General features: G+C 30.4%; 1 protein-coding gene across 1 annotated transcript in view; it reads left to right on the forward strand.

The window, feature by feature from the left end:
• Positions 1–5,552, forward strand: part of LOC143083030 (dnaJ homolog subfamily C member 25 homolog) — a 28,642-nt gene extending 23,090 nt beyond the window's left edge. The window contains exon 11 of the mRNA XM_076259150.1: positions 756–5,552. Coding sequence (XP_076115265.1) covers positions 756–878 — 123 coding nt within the window. The 3' untranslated portion in view covers positions 879–5,552. The remainder of the gene's footprint in view (positions 1–755) is intronic.
• The last annotated feature ends 12,540 nt before the right edge of the window (positions 5,553–18,092 follow it).

The following is an 18,092-nucleotide window of genomic DNA, read 5'->3' on the forward strand; positions in this document are numbered from 1 at the left end:
ATGACCCAGCCAACCAACCAACATCGCGCCATGGCTAAAAATAAAACATAGGGGTAAAATATAGATTTTGGCTTATATCTCTAAAACCAAAGCATTTAGAGCAATTATTGACAAGGGGAAAAGTGGTTTATGAGGTGAAGATATATCTGACCTGAAATAATGTTCAGCAAAGTAAGATATACAAATAAGTCAACATGACCAAAATGGTCAATTGACCCCTTAAGGAGTTATTCCTTTATAGTCAAATTTAACAATTTTTAAAAATTTTTGTAATCTTTTACAAAAGTCCTAAAATAAATGAGACAAATTTAACAAATTTTTCCACAATCATCTTTAGGATATCTTGTTTAAAAAATGTGTGTGATAACCGTGCCTGCCAACCAACATGGCAGAAATGGCTAAAAATAGAACATAGGGGGGAAATGCAGTTTTACGAAACTAAAAAAAGGTATAACAGTTTAAAGATCTGTGAAGCATGTGTATAAATTTGATAACACAAATTTGTAAAATATACTGCTAAATTGTTATATTTTGATGATCTCAACTTTCATGGATAGAGGGAGGAAAATTGTAATTTTTTTGGTATTCGATAACCTGGTTTTAACAATTTCGGCATACAAGCTGATATATAATTTGTATTCTTTGTTCAACACCTACTATTGTGGTTCATTTATTTAAAAAATCCGCGATAAATTGTTTGCATCATGATATATGATCTGTTTTTATGATAACAAAACTATATGTTTATATTACAGAGTTGGAAGGAGAACAAAGAAGCAGAACAAAAAGCAAAATTAGCTGAAAGTGGACGTTATAAAAGTTACAGAAGATATATGAAGTCTGGTGGTCCTGGTCAGATGTCCTTTGGCCCAGAATAACATCAAAGATCTGAATAGCAAATTTTTTTTAATTTATTCTATTGGTGCAGAAGTTGTTTTTTTAACCAAGATAAGTTGCAATATTTAAGTCACCTTACAATCAGGCAAAAACCAGTTGTAATATATCATTCATAAGAACTACTTCATGTTTTTGTGCAGCAAGTAAGGCCCTATTCTAACCCCTTCAAAACTTGAGGAAGAAAAAAAGATTTTTCAATACCAACTTTTCTATTATGATATTGTATACAATGTTCATTTTGTAACCAGCAAATATTGACCCTAATGATAGTTATGAATACAGATTCAATAAGGTCGAATTATTCACTTGCAAGTGAATAATTCTCATCATCAATGTTTCTCGCCTTATTTTGATAAAATTGAACCAGACTGGCTGCTAAAAGCGAATTATAAATTTCACTATTTCACTTTCATTAATGATCTAATAAAAAAATTAATCATACTTTAGATTTTTTATATATCTCGTAGCTAGGTCCCTTTAAGGCCATTCAGTATTGTCAATTACAGATAGTTTGATATAGATTCACTGCCAGATAGAAGTTTAGGAATAAACAAAGAGAACCTTTAAAGAGATTATTATTTAAAAATGAGTCTTTATTCCTGTATTTGCTATCAAAGTCTCTGTTGAAATATGTACTTATATTTGCCTGATTTTTAGGGACTACCTTTATAGTAGAATCAAACAGAGTAGGTTGAATGTTTATTTGTGTATTTTAAGGGGCAGTTGGTATTTTTGTATTGTTTTAAATGTGGGTGAAAGTTTATTAATTTGTGTTTAAATGTTAAATGAGTTGTATTGTATTCAAATATATAATGACATCTTTTCTCTATGACCTTAACAACATTGTAATTTAAAGCTTATTCTATAGAGTGTTACTGTAAATTCCGTAATTATTGCATGCATTTAATTTTGAAATTTTTTAACTATTGACAAAAATGATTAGTTATTGTGATTTAAGGAAAATATGCATACATACATTATTGATTATCAGATATAAAAATCAGAGTTCTTATAGTTGTAATACTTGCTCCAGCAGAATTTTCTTTATTGATAAAGCCTCACACTAATTTCTGAATTTACAGTAAACAATTAATTGAATAACTTGTCCCATTGTTTCCTTTGATATTATGTTCTTTGTTAGCGAATTTTTACTTGTTAGTTTGAAATATTATCTGTGTTAAACATATTTGTTATTTCATTTTATGTTATCTGAAATTTTTTGCATGTTTTTGATCTATTTTGTTAAATGTTATTACAGGTAACAATACTTGTAAGAATTCTCAATTCAATTTATTCTTTATTACTTTATATTAATCATGTTAATCAGTAAATTTAATATAAAAAGTAAATACTTTGAATTCTGTCTTTTTATATGAGTTAAGTTTTACCCTCCAACTCTGAATCATTCTTTTGTCAATTGTTTTATAATTTAATTTTGGATGTAACGCGTCTTCTGATTGGCTGACGTTATTTTGTTATGAGCCCATAGACATAATTTAGTCATGTGACCGTGACGTCATCAACGTTTTTTCATGATTTTCTACGGTTTAAAATGGAATTTAGAATTAAATTATAAGAAATGACTGTAATATTTTTTCTATCTATTCGAAATAACATAAAAAATGTGGTGCACACTGTTAAATAACCGGCTACGCGCGTTATTCAGTGTGCACCAAATTTTTTATGTTATTTCTTCATAGACAGAAAAAATATTACAGTCATTCCTTAAATAATATATCTTTTCCAATTTTTTTTCAAGAATTCAGCATTAATATTTGACAATTTAAGAAATTATTTAAAATATAAATAAGAACCTACAAACATTATAAATTTAATTTGTTTTTCTCTCTCAAAATTAGATATGAATAAGATATCACTATAAAGAATATGATTGAATAAAAAAGAGTTTGAGAACAAAATTGGAAAAGGAATTATTATTTATACTTGTATATCTGACAAATGAAATTCTCCTTTTCAAGATGTTAATTAAATACAAGTTTTATGTTGCTTTGCTTTGAAAGTTATATGGTGTCTGTTTTGTAAACTTTAGTAGTAGAGAAGATTTCTTACTCATTTTTAGTTCATGTTTATTCAATACAAAACCATAAATGAATAATGCTCAAAATAATAAGATATTCAGAAATTAAGCTAGTCATCAATATACCGTTTTATTATGCACTGTCTGAGTAATCTGACATTATCATTGAATACTAGCAACATATATGTCACATTGACAAAATCTTTTATGTGAATGAAAAATTACTTTAAACTCTCTGTAATGGTAATTTTAGAAAAGTTGAAGGTTGAAATCTACTTCACTACGCAATACAGGTTTATACATGTCAACATGTTATTGTTGTGAATATTTACAAATTCACCCTATAAGCATTCAAACTGTGTATTATTAACATTAATTTTGCTCATGACTAAGAATTTGCCCTTTCAGAATCTAATGCATTCTGGTTAATTTTTCGAAAGTGTACACAAAATATTGTGATTGATATTTAAACCTTCTAAACAATAGGAATTCAACCAATGGCTTAACTTTATTTTCATTTTTTGGTGTACAAACATTTAGATTTCTAACAGTCCTTTAGATTCTATAACGGCAAATTGAAAAGTTTCTATGGATAAAGAAAATGAAAGGAATGTAGTTATCTAAGAGTTTTACTGACTTCAGATGAGTTATTAATTAAAATATGTGGATTTCTTCGTCACAAGATTTGTTATGTAAACTGAAAGAGTTGTGTATATTTTAAAGGCAAAAGTACTTCAGTTTGTTACCGTGCGACCCTTTAGTATTGTGAATGATCATTATATATACTATCACTTTGGTTGAACTGATATTTGTTGAAATTTTAATTTTTATGAATGAAAAGTTGCAGTGCCATTAGAGTTTTTCCAATAAAATTGATATGGGATGGTTGAATATATTTCTGGATTTGAGGAACTTCTCATTTCTTTTTGCATATACTGGAACTCTTCTGAGCAGATTAAAATTATATACAGTTTTTTAACTACATGATTAAGACTGTCATCAAACTAAAACCGTACCTTAAATAATTAAAGTTGTTTATAAAGTCTATAAAGGTTATTTTTACCGGATGATTTATTGAACTTGGAAGAATATGTTCCCAATTTTATTTTCCATACATATATGGAAACAAGATAACCCTCATAAACATAGGTTCATGTATTGCCTTTTTGTTTGATGTAAATAGTTTAAATGTTTGTTATTTATTAATCTTTCAATCAGTTTATAAATAAGTAAATGTGCATAGTACGATCATTGTATCATAAATGAACTTGATAATTCTGAAAAATAACACAATTGTTTGTAATAAAAAAATTAACATATGTTTTTTATGACGAAAAATTACCAAAGATGTAATGTACTTAAATTGGTATTTATTGGTAAAATGAACTAAAATACTGTCAAATATACAAAAACAGCCTTAGTTAAAAGAATGCAACATTTATGAAATAATGAACTGTACTTCTGAATTGAAGTGTCAATGAGAGTCATGTGTTTAGTGTTGGATTATAGGTATTTGTGATATGTATTGATAAGTGTACCTCATGATATTGTTGATAATCAATGTGCGATACTTGCTGTAAATTTCATAATGTATATCAAAATATGTTTATTACTAGTATTTTGATGTCTTCAATCACGCATGTTTGATGTATGAGTTATATGAAGCTAAACAAGAGATCAGCCAATTATTTCGGTAATAAATCCTTGGTTTACAAAAATTAATCATTGTGGCTATAAAATATAGTAATGCTTTTATATAATTTAAAAATTCTTTTGTATTGTTAAACCATGACTTATGAAGTAATGATTTTATACACATTTCGTTTTCTATATCCAAACAGAAATTTCAAAATATAGATATGTGTTGTACAAATTAAATACTGTATTTGTAAATGTGCATACAAGACATTAGTCTATCAGCTATCAGTATTTATATTTTGAATTGTGTTTATCATTAGTGCTATTATTGGTTATAAACTTGCTTTAAAATTATTTGATTAAAAACTGCCAAAATAAACTCAGTTTGATATATAGTAATTAATATATCAAAAAGAGTCAAGATCTCACCTAAAAGATGTTTTGCTATAATGAGAAAATTGTACAAAGATTTTTTTAAGGGTAAACTTTATTTTGATGTAAGGCCTTGGCTGATAGTATATGTTTAAAATGACCATCTTCGATGAAATATGTCAAAGTGACTGAATGTGTCAAGACTATATTATCATAAGCATTCATCAATAAAACTTGCACAGTTTTGAAAGCAGTGAAAAATTTCCGTTCATCTGAATTTCGGGACCAATTAATGTCACAACATATCTTCTTGGTATTAAAATTACATTTTCTTACCTTTTACAAAAAGTTATGCTACCATAAAATAGAAAATTATGTATGTTGACAAGTTGAAACCATATTTTGAAGAAACCTTTGTTAATAATTTATCTTACTGAAGTAACAGTGAGATAATACAATGTTATATCTTTTGGTAAATAGGAATTAAAATTTAGGAAATGTGTTATATGCAGTAGTTGTATGAATGTAATAGTGGTTTTGTAATTTGTCTGGGTATACATATGTTTTATGTGGATGTTTAATAAATTTATTGGTTATTTATTTACAATATGTTTTGTGTTTTGTATGTTGCAATAGAGGGTTTACATCTGTTCATTTTTCTGTCACACTGCCCTTGTAATTAAATTATTCTCACACTTTTCAGGGAAGGTCAAATCAGAACTTCTTACAAGGTTATATCAGAAATCCCATGAGTTGTCCATACCCTGTGATGTTTTTATGCCTTATATGGGCATTATGTTTTCATGTCTGTGCGTTCGTTTGGCCGTCTGTCCGTCTGTCCCACTTCAGGTTAAAGTTTATGGTCAAGGTCGTTTTTGATGAAGTTGAAGTCCAATTAACTTGAAACTTAGTAATCATGTTCTTTATGACATGTTTCATATGATCTTTCTAATTTTAATGCCAAAGTAGAAATTTTACCCTATTTTATGGTCCATTGAACAAAGAAAATGATAGTGGGGATAGGGCATCTGTGTACCAGGGACACATTCTTGTTAATGTTCCATTACTCATCAAATTAATTGCATAAAATTGAGAATGAAAATGAGGAATATGTCAAAGAGACAGCCACAAGCCAAAAAGCAGTCGAAGGCCATCAAAGGGTCTTCATTGCAGCAAGAAAAATCTATCTCCCGTAGGTGGGTCTCAGCTTGCCCCTAAATAAAAATGTGTACTAGTTGTATCATTCATTACACAGTTTAACTTGGACATGATATAATTATTGCATTAGTGCTTAAACCATTTTCAAAGCAAAAACAATTGAAGAGAATGAAAATCTATATATTTGGAAAGACCAGAAACAGTCTGCAAACAATCAAAAACAGAGTACAATCTTAAGACTAAAACCTAGGGATTTTTTTTCGATTTTTTAAAGTTTTCAGTACTGTTAACTTGTATTTTTTGTTAATTACAAACTTCTTCAAAACCACGTTAAGGCAACCAAATAAAGGAGTAGGTTCAGTAAGACCCCTTTTTGCCCCCAAAATATAGCAGTTTTATAAATTGTGAAAATGCAATCTTATAGCTATTTTTTTGGAAAGTAGAATGCTCCTGCTACACAAATATGGGGTGTTTTTGACAATACAATGCACATATATCAGGTTCTATTATCATTAAGTCATGCTAAATTACTGAAATTTTCACAAATTTAGCATTTTAGTTAGATTTAGGTGGTTTTTATCTTAAATGAAAGTGGCCGCATTCGTGTTCATTTATAATATTGAAATGTAAGTTGTATTTGATGATAATACATAGCATATGTAAAGGTTGAGGATGAACGTGGATGCGGCCACTTTCATTTTTGACAAAAACCATCTAAAAAGTGAAGATTTTTTGCATATTTGATAGATATTTCATATTTAAGCTTGAATCGCAGCGTTTTTAATGACCTAATCAGTAAAAAACTTTCACGTTAACGAATTGAATCAACTGAAATAGATACTAAAGTGTTTATAAAAAGTGTCAAAAATATTTCGTTAGATGAACCTGAAATTTGAGGCAAAAATCGGCCCTTACCAGACCTACTCCTTTGTGTAATGTATTTTACAGCAAGTGATGTTAGTCATCTTGTTAACTATGAAAATGAGGTCAAGGTTAAATGAAGACTACCAAACAAACATTCTCAATTTTATATAGAGGCGGATTAAGGAGGGGCAAAGGGGGTTTACTCATCTTTTGAAATTCAATTTGAGAAACCTATAACAGGTATAACTCCAAATCATTGGCTTCCCAGGAGCAACCCTTTTTCAAAATTCTGAATTCACTCTTGTACATGTACTGTAACACCTTACAATTAGTTGACCTAGCAATAGCATTAGGAATCTTGATAACTGAACATAACCACGAAAACTTAATCTTAACCGATGCAAATGAGGTCAAGGTCAGATGAATCCAACCAGACAAACCTATGCAACTTGTAATGATTTCTTTAACTAAATAAACTTGACCTATTGCTTACAGTATTTTGAAAATGGACACAAAAACAAGATGTCTAATGAAGCATGGAATTGAGGTGATTGTTAAATGGACAGAGAAACTGACCTTACCACAAAACCATAACCTTGATCGCTGATACATGGAATGAGGTCAAATTAAGGTGAATTCTGTTTGACGTGTCTAATTTTACTATTCTATTATTCAAATGTGTTTGTTCTTACCCCTCATAATCATGATGATGTGTTATCAAATCAAGAGATAAATAAAAGAAAAAAACTTTTAACAGCAATAGACTGAACATAGATGATGGACCAAGGTTAACAGACATATGCTAGACAAAAAGTTCAGAATGTAATGCATCTATATACATGATATGAAGATATTTATTTATGAATAAGTTTTGTTATCATTTTTAGCTCACCTGGCTAGAAGGGCCAAGTGAGCTATTGTCAACTCTTGGCGTCCGTGACGTCGTTTTCGTCCGTTGTAGTCGTTAACTTTTTACATTTTGAACTTCTTCTAGAGAACCACTGAATAAAATGGAATTAAACATGGCATGAATGTTCCTTATGAGGTGCTAACCACGTGTTGTTACTTTGTAGCCAATCCATCATCCAAGATGGCTGCCAGCGTGGGACTTAGTTTAACATAGGCCCCTAAGGGAAATACATACAAATGTCTTCTTTTAGAGAACCACTGAATTGAATGAAAGCAAACATAGCAGGAATGTTCCTAATGAGGTGCTGACCAAATGTTGTTGCTTTGTAGCCGATCCATTTACCACGATGGCCGTCAGGATGTGACTTGGTTTAACATAGGACTCTATGAGAAATACATACAAATGTATTCTTTGAGAGAACCAATGAGTGGAATGAAACCAAACATTGCATAAATGTTCTTTATGGTGTGCTGACTAAGTGTTGCTACTTTGTAGCCGATCCATCATACAAGATGACCGCCAGTGTGGGACTTAGTTTAATATAGGACCTTATGGGAAATGCATACAAATGTCTTCTTTTAGAGAACCACTGAATGGAATGAAACCAAACATAGCATGAAAGTTCCTTATTATGTGCTGACCACGTTTTGTTACTTTGTAGCCGATTCATCATCCAAAAAAGCCGCCCGAGGGGGACTTAGTTTAACATAGGACCCTATGAGAAATACATATAAACGTCTTCTTTTAGAGAACCACTGTATGGAATGACAACAAATTTTGCATGAGTGTTCCTTATGAGATGCTGATGAAGTGTTGCTACTTTTTGTTGCAGATTTATTGTTCAAGATGGCCACCATGATTAATTAATTAATTGCAGGACCAATATTAAACCAAATTTGGCCTCAAACATTATTAAAGTATCTGTTATGAATTTTATCTTTTTTTATATGATTTCAAAAACCCCAGTAGAGTCAGGTGTACGACACAGGCTCTTTAGAGCCTCTAGTTCAGCAAAGCATAAATTCAGGTGGATGATTCGAGTTTTTAAATTGAAATCGGACAAGTATGTTTGATATACAAACACTAATGTCATGATTACAGCAGAATGCATTGAGTGTATAGGTAAAGGTAGAATCTATGGTTAGCCTGCTTGTTAGCTGAACCGTGAAGCCATTATTAGGTTAGGTATACTTCCCTCCTTTTGGAGTAGTCTAGTCCCATAGACAGAAATATTGGTTATCTGTTGGACTAGTCTACTCGTTAAGAAGAGTAATTAAGCTAATACTGCAGTCCCACTAGGCCACGATCGCACTATGATAGGAAAAAATGAATATTTTGACGATCGTTCAGATCGCAGTACGGCAGCGGTGAGGTCTGCATGATCGTGATGAACTTTGAACATGTTACAAGGTTCGCTACTGACCCCCTACGAATCCATAGAGGGTTAGAAAAATCCATTTGGGGTAAGGCCGGAGGCGAATACCTAATGGATTTTATTCACCCTCTATGGTTCGTAGGAGGTCAGTAGTTAACCGTATAACGAATTTATCGCACGATAGACCTTTTCTGCTGCGTTTGTTGAAAAATAAACAATAAAACACAAGATGACGTTACCATTAATGCATAATGAGCCCCCTATGAAATTTACTAACCCCTACGCTGTCATAGGGGGTCACCACGTGACGGTGTTAAACCAATCATAACGTGACATTTTACCTGCTTTACGATAAAAATATATTTGCACACCATATACGGATCTTTCCTAATCATATGAGTACATTTGCATATAATAAGATTTATATTTTTTACATTATATAAGGATTTATACACAACATATAAGTATATTTCAACATTCATTCATATACGTATATTTCCACGTCATATAAGTATATTTGCACATTATATATAAGGATGTTTGCAGATCATGAAATAATATTTTCACATCATATCAGGATAGTTGCACATCCTATCTGAGTCTCAGATCCTATATAAATGCTCAATATATAAAGTTAAATGCACATCATATAATGACAAGTGCACATCATATAAAGGTAAATGCACATCATATCATGACAAGTGCACATCATATAAAGGTAAGTGTACATCATATTAGCATAATGAAAATGGGCATAGTGAGACAATTTTAGCGTTCATATACGCTTGAAATATTCCATCTATGTAAAATTTAGGGAGCAAATAAGGACAATATTGACCTTTCTTTAAATCCAACAACTTAACGTTCAGCAAATATCAAATGTGCCAAACACTATTAAAATCCCTGTAGTATATATCTATTAATATCATAAATTATTTACCGAAGATTTGAAGATGACGTCTGGTGAATATTCATGATAATAAGTGTGATCGAGGAGTAAATTGAATGAACAAGTTAACGCAAATGGGCTATATCAGAGATTTTGGTAATACTTTGCATACATTTTTGGCTCGATACACCATAACGAAAAATCGAAAATATAATGTATTCGTATTTATTTTTTCTGAAATACTATGATCGTTTAAATTCTATTAGAATAGGTGAACATTTATATAGAAAGCACATAAAATAAAATGTGTCTTGAAACCACCAAAGGTCCAATTTCCAATTTTCTTAAAAATGTATGTTGTTGGTACATTAATTTCCGTTAAATGGTGTAAACTAATGTAAATCTCACCAACATCTGTTACGAAGTCCATTCCTTGCCCTTACACTGTTACTATACTAGTATTAGAATTTTGAAGAAAGAGAAACAGAAGCGATGCTGCACATTTTTGTGGAAATCGATAATTTAGAAAAGTCCTGATTTTTAAGATACATGTATAAACTTACGCGTTTTTCGTATAAACGAATAAAACTATTCATCGAGCTGTGTTTCGTTTGGTCATTTTAATAGGTCCTACAATAAAAACGCACGCGTATCTGTAATATAATAAGGCTAACTGAACCCTTCCCACTACATATATCAAACACTTCTGTGTTTTGTTTGGTCATTCTTATGGTTCTTACAATGAAAACACATGTATATCTGTAATATGCAATATACTAAGGTCACATGTACCCTTCCGCCTACATGTATCAAACACTTCTGTGTTTCGTTTGGTCATTTTAATGGTTCTAACAATGAAAACACATGAATGTCTGTAATTAGGTCAACAGTATCCTTTCGACTACATGTTTTAAATACTTCTATGTTTCATTTGGTCATTTTAATGGTTCTATCAATGAAAAAACCACATGTATATCTGTAATATACTAAGGCCAAACGTACCCTTCCGACTACATTTATTAAACACTTCTGTGTTTCGTTTGGTCATTTAAATGGTTCTATCAATGAAAACACATGTATATCTGTAATATACTAATGCCAAACGTACCCTTCCGACTACATGTATTAAACACTTCTGTGTTTCGTTTGGTAATTCTAAGGGTTCTAACAATGCAGGTTAAATATGCCCTTCCAACTACATGTATTAAACACTTAATTAGAGTTATACGGAATCGACTTAATATATACACAATTCCCTCAATTAGCAATATTTCACAAATCTTAATTACTTCATATTTCTAACAAAATACTTTAATGAAATGGATTCTCTAAGCAATGTAACGGATTATAATAATACTTGAATATCAAACATTAATACTATTTCAATATTTATCAAGTAAATTATAATACAAACAACCAATTACTCTTATCTAACATTCTCATGGTTATTCTTTAAGTAAATACAATTGTGAGCTATTGTATTTAATATCTAAATATAACATATATTTGTGGAAATATTGATTAAATAATAAATAGCTAAATTTTGACAGGCTTTGTAGAATATATAATCGGATCATGACGAATGATATAGTTTTAATTCGTTTACGAATGGTAACATTTTAATCCTAGAAGAAAATCAGGGTTTGACTTCATTCTTACAATGAAGGCCAAACATTTATTTGTACTGTAGTCCTGTCATGTAATGTTGTCATTTTAGGGCTATATTTAACATTGCCATAAAAGAGCGAGGTTTTTCTAGCCGCAAAACCAGGTTCAACCCACTATTTTTTTTTAAATATCATGTACAGGAAAATGGCAGTTGTTATCTTATAGTTCGTGTCTGTGTGTGTTGCATTGTTGTTTGGGTTTTTGTTGCACTTCAGTGTTTCTGTTGTTTCGTTGTTTTCCTCTTATAGTTGATGTGTTTATCTCAGTTTAAGTTTGTGACCCGGATTTGTTTTCTCTCAACCGATTTATGACTTTCGAACAGCGGTATACTACTGTTCCATTTGGACTGTTATCACCCGAGTATACAAGGGACACTAAATGAGAAAATTACTGGTAACTAATTATATTATTTTTTTATTCTAGTTTGCTATATTATTTGTATCAGGAATTACATTTCCTCTCCGTCCGTTTTTATTATGGAATTTTTCGTGACAATGTTCATTTTAAACTATCTTGGTTTCAGCTATATACCATTCTAAATGATGCCTTACTATGGTTTAAAAGTCCACATACTTATCATTGCATAATAGAAAACAGTTTCACAAAGGATAAAGAATGTTGAATTTTAAATTATAAATTATGATTTCGTAAGCAAGGAACCTGATCAAACTAGACATTACAAATCGATGACAAAGTTAAAATGTCATTACACAAATGGAGCAGACATTCTACAACAATTGCGACAAAAGAACATGTGCAGTGATAAATGCCAGAATTCCTCCCCACAACCTTGTTAGATGTGTCTTTAAGAAAAGTAACATATTTTAAAATTCAAACGCCCCAGACTGGTCGGATGGTACGTAACTATTCAAGAATGGGAGAGGGACAATAGAAAAAGAAGACCTTCGTTTCTTTTGGTATCCTAATGAGAAATACTTTTATTTGTCGTCTGCCTTCCAGTCTAGTTTGTTAGTTCTGCAAATTTGTTTTTCACTCATAGCAGAATAGACCGAAAACATAAAGTTTAATAATGTTTGTATAAAATTCAAATTGATCTTTCCTTTTCAATAATGAACAAAGTAGTTTTCAAGCTTATATATATGTGTTGATTTTGGAAACATTAAACTATCTATTGAAATCAAATATATCAAGTAAGAGTTTGCATAAATCACATCGTCAACTAAAATTAAAATTATTATTTATTTTCACTTAAATATATCTTCGATGATCCGGTATGTACCAGCTCTTACCAGTGTTTTTTGTTTGTTTGTATTTTAATTCATACAATTAAGTTGTCAGTTGAAAGTAATACATTGTAAACGTAATTTTCTTCACGTCTATTATGTAGTTTCATTTGACATTTTTAATTCATATTGGCTATTGTGAAGTGAACAAAAATTAATAATATATTGATGTTAACAGCTTGGATTCATGATTAAATTCTATTTCATTTTTCTGCTTTCAATTTTAAACTCCATTTATATTTTGCAGTAAAGGAAGACGCAGTTTATAAAAAAATATAACTTGCATTTTCCACTTAAAGAGAAATGGGTTTACAAATACATAATTATAAAAACATTCCTTTTAGTTTCCGTCATTTGAAGTTAAAAATATATGAATAATATATATTTAATAATCAGTTCATAAGGTACAATAACTAAGACGCCAGTGCTTAAAAAATTGATCAGCCTACAAAAATGGATTCCGTTCGTACATCTTATGAAATTATTTAATTGCGCAAAATTTAGTAAAGCTGTTATGTTTGCGGTATTTTTGTATTATTTTCTCGCATACATTCAACCTTGTGGCCTTCCAAACTTTTGGTTTCAAAAGCATGTGATGATTGTCATCCTCCCTCCTAAAAATAAAACACGTTTCGTATTGAAAATTCCATGTTATACCTTTGATAAAAAAGGTTATTTGAAGATCAATCTATAATTCATTTTGGGTATATGTTGAGGTACGCAAACTGTTTGTGGTATTAAATACTTTTAATGTGGTACACTTTTATTGCATTATTCAGTACAAAACATCTTTCTTCAAATGATGATATACTTTTTGTGGTAAACATGGTTATCATTAACGAAGTACGTCGGTATAAAATTTCTTTGATCGCAAATATATTGCAGAGAATTATAGTCAATACTTTGCGTGTTTTTTTAAATTTAATTATATTTAGTACTCTTTTGTAATAACATTTTGCTCATGTAAAAACCATTTAATGAAAACTAGTTTTAAGTGATAACGTTTCTGAACATCGAAGAACTTTATAGTTTCACAAAAGATTTTTACACTGGATGTTTTGCTTTAAAAATATTCAAACCGTGTTTGATTGCGTGGATTTGTTTGTGACTGGAGTTTCACAAAAGGTTTTTACACTGGATGTTTTGCTTTAAAAATATTCAAACCATGTTTGATTGCGTGGATTTGTTTGTGAATTAAATTTTTTTCATTCAAAATTTCTTGATTAAATTTGATGTTATAATTATCGAGCTGAATAAATAAATGTGTAAATGTTCCCTTTCCCAGCATTTCTTTGTTCATTTTTTTTTTTTTTTTTTATATTATTGTTGTATTATCATTCATGAACCTGTCTTGTGATGTTTAAGATTCCGTGCGAAAAAATACGCTATATCGGTTATACCGGCTATTTCATTTACAAAAGACTGTCAATGTTTTAATTTTTTTTCTCTAAAGATCTTCAATGTTGATGATATATCTATCTCCGAAAGAAGACTATTTCAAAATAGCAGTAACCAACCCGTTGTTAAGCGGTTTTATTTTTGTGATTGGGAATGAACGTTTATTAATATGGTCCCATTTAGCCTTATTTTGGTTTTGATTAGTTTCAAATGTGTAAACACAGAAAACATCAAGTTATAAATTGCATGTCTCCCAGCGTTTTTATGTGTTTACTTTTTATTCATTATGGAAAATCAAAGCAGAATCTTTGAAAGTCAATGATAAACCGACATAGTTGAAAAGCTATATTACCAGAAAGGACCTAAAATAGCCAAATCAATCGCAGGTCAACTTTGCAACGTTTCATCATATAAGGAATATCTTTGATAAGGACAATTTGATAATGTAAGGTTGAAGTAAAATACACTAGAGGTGTCGCTACGCTTGAGTCGTTGTTGTTAATCTTTGGGGACAAATAAGGACAATATTGACATAACTTTAAACCTCACAACATAACGTTAAACAAATAATAAATTTGACAAACACTGTCTAATCCCAGTACTACATTTCTCAAATAACATAAGTTATATGCCAAGTATTTAACAACTCGTGAATCCAAAATAAATACGAATGAGGTGTTAATGAAATGACAGCTTTCCTTAAAAAGTTTAAAGTTTTTGTGAAAATCAAATATTTCGAAAATTCCTCATTATTTGGATATAATGTACATCTTTGTCGTATACGCAGATAAAAGTAGCCAAATTTGGACTTTTTGACGGTTTTAACATCTTTCAAACAAATCTACAATATAGGCACACGTGTATCCTTTGGATAACATGTACACTTATCAAAACGTTAAAGTTGTACCAACTCTTCAAAATTTATATAAAGGTTTACAAAGTTACCCTCCATCCCATACAATAAAAACAACAACAACAAAATGACAAAAAGCAAATTAGTCTTTGATAATTAGTCAGGAATATGACAGTTTTTGTCTATTCGTTTTTGATGTGTTTTGTCATTTGATTTTGCCATGTGATAATTGACTTTCCGATTGAATTTTCCTCTGAGTTCAGTATTTTTGTGATTTTACTTTTTTCTTTCCGTTGTTGGTGCTGTCTTGTAAGTGTACTACAACACAACTAACTCCAGTACTGACAACGCCAACAAAAAAACCTCTTCCAATTTTTTAAGAAACAAATATGTGACATATGACAATTTTAGCGTAATGATATGATTAAACCGTAGTTGTGTCCGGAGAAAAGAGAAATCAAAGCTTCCAAGGGATAGCAACTGAAATTTGAAAGAGGGCATATTTGCCTAAATTTCAAAAGATATTTTGATACTAAACATTACTTAATAGGGCTGAAAGAACACATGTTATTCCCGGTATGAACTAAATCGTGCAAGTTCACATTTACGTAAAATAAATAAAGGGTTTATTCAAGAAAATAGCTTATTATATTTCCGGAGTAACACGGCGGGGTCATTCTAGAAGCATGAATGACTTGCTCCATCGGAAAACCCTTAAATAGTGTTCTATGCGGTTCGAGTCCCACCACCAAATCGTTGTCTACCTTTTTTGTCGGTATTTTTTTTCTTCGAGTTATGATTTTATGATTACCCCGATGCCCCTCGCCTCTTTTTTTTCAAATGGGATTTTTATATATTGCAACCCAATACTAGTATATGTATCAGCAGAATGTTGTATCTGACTTAATAATCCACCGATACACTGTAAAACTAAGATATGATAAATATTCGGACCAATCTTTTGTATGAACTTTGGAATTTAAACTCTGTCTTAGCGGAACTTTGCCTAAGGGGTTAGTTTTTTTTTCACTTTTAGAAAATGCAATTAAACGATATTAAAACAATACAACTTCAAACAGAAATGATATTTAAAATGAGAGTTTTATCAAATATTTATCCAGAAAATTGTCATACTAACAACTAATTACATTTGTTTAATTTCTATTGATAGTACTTAAGTAAATATGATTGCGAACGATTTTATTTGATAATACAAACATAACGCAAAGGCACAAATTGGTGTAAATAGTTACAGAAGGTACCAGGATTATAATTTAGTACGCCAGACGCGCGTTTCGTCTACATAATACTCATCAGTGACGCTCAAATCAAAATATTTATAAAGCCAAACAAGTACAAAGTTGAAGAGCATTGAGGATCCAAAATTCCAAAAAATCGTGCCAAATACGGCTAAGGTAATCTATGCTTTGGATAAGAAAATCCTTAGTTTTTGGAAAACTTTATAAATTTATAAAAATGACCACATTATTGATATTCATGTTAACACAGAAGTGTTTACTACTGGGCTGGTGATACCCTCGGGGACGAAACGTCCACCAGCAGTGGCATAGACCCAGTGGTGTAAATAGTTAAATCAAAGGTATTAATAATTTAGGATTATAATTTAGTACTCCAGACGCACGTTTGGTCTACATAACACTAATCAGTGATGCTCGAAATTTTTATTAAATAACAAAATGGTTGGAATTTACAGTTGTTTGCTGAATCTAATCGGATCATAATGATTGAAATCGTTCTTGTTTTTAATTCAAATCTATTATGGTAACATTTCCTGGCATTTAAGTATGTCTCAAAAAGAGGGGCGAAAGATATCAGAGGGACATTCAAACGCATTTATAAAAAAAATGACAACATCATAGCTTAAAAGAAAAAACACCAAGATAGGACAGACAGACAGACAAACAGTAGTGAATAAGTGCTCAAAACACATCATAGAAAGCTATACAGACTACGAAATATGAACCCCATCAAAACTGTGATGATCTAAGCTGCTCCGGAATGTTGAGCAGATCATACACACTTACTTATGAATAAAAAAAAAAACAAAAAAAATAAACAACTTTTGATTTTCCTTATTGAATTCCTAACATTGCTTTTCCCTTTTTAAAAGATGAAATGTCTATTATTGCAGATATTACAGATTTAACCACCATTCAACCAATATTTTTTTTACCGATTCGGAGCTCAAATATGACATGTAAAATCATCTGGAGAAACTAACAAAAATCCATGTATTCTATTTGTTTTTTTATGTGTATATGTGTCGTTCTTGGTTAAAAAATACACATAAAGAGAAACTAGACTTTGTATGAAAAGGTATAAATCAAAGCATGACTTAACAAGTTTAACAAGTTGTGCTTCACAATACAATACATGTTTATTATAGTTGCCTAATAAACCTAATTGGAATTAAAATGTTCACTTTTTTGTTAACCGATCTGGATTAAAAACGAATATTCAATACTGCACCAAATACGTAAAAGTATATTAAACTCTATTCATCCAAACATACGTTTCAAAGTTCATTCTTTTATAGCATCGTAAACAAATTATTCTTAATCATGATCAATTTGATAGTTTTTTTTTATCATTATTTGAAAAGGCGTATGTGTTGACTAAGGCTTACAACCTTTGAATAAACACCTTGAATGAAAATATTATTTTACACATTATCATTATTGTGTATCGATGTTCAAACATTATCGGAAATTTACTTGATATTTTTAATCTCTGATTCTCGAATAGTTTAGGTTCAAGTTGTATACAG

This window comes from Mytilus galloprovincialis, chromosome 7 (assembly GCF_965363235.1).
Source record: "Mytilus galloprovincialis chromosome 7, xbMytGall1.hap1.1, whole genome shotgun sequence".
NCBI classification, from domain to species: Eukaryota; Metazoa; Mollusca; class Bivalvia; order Mytilida; family Mytilidae; genus Mytilus; species Mytilus galloprovincialis.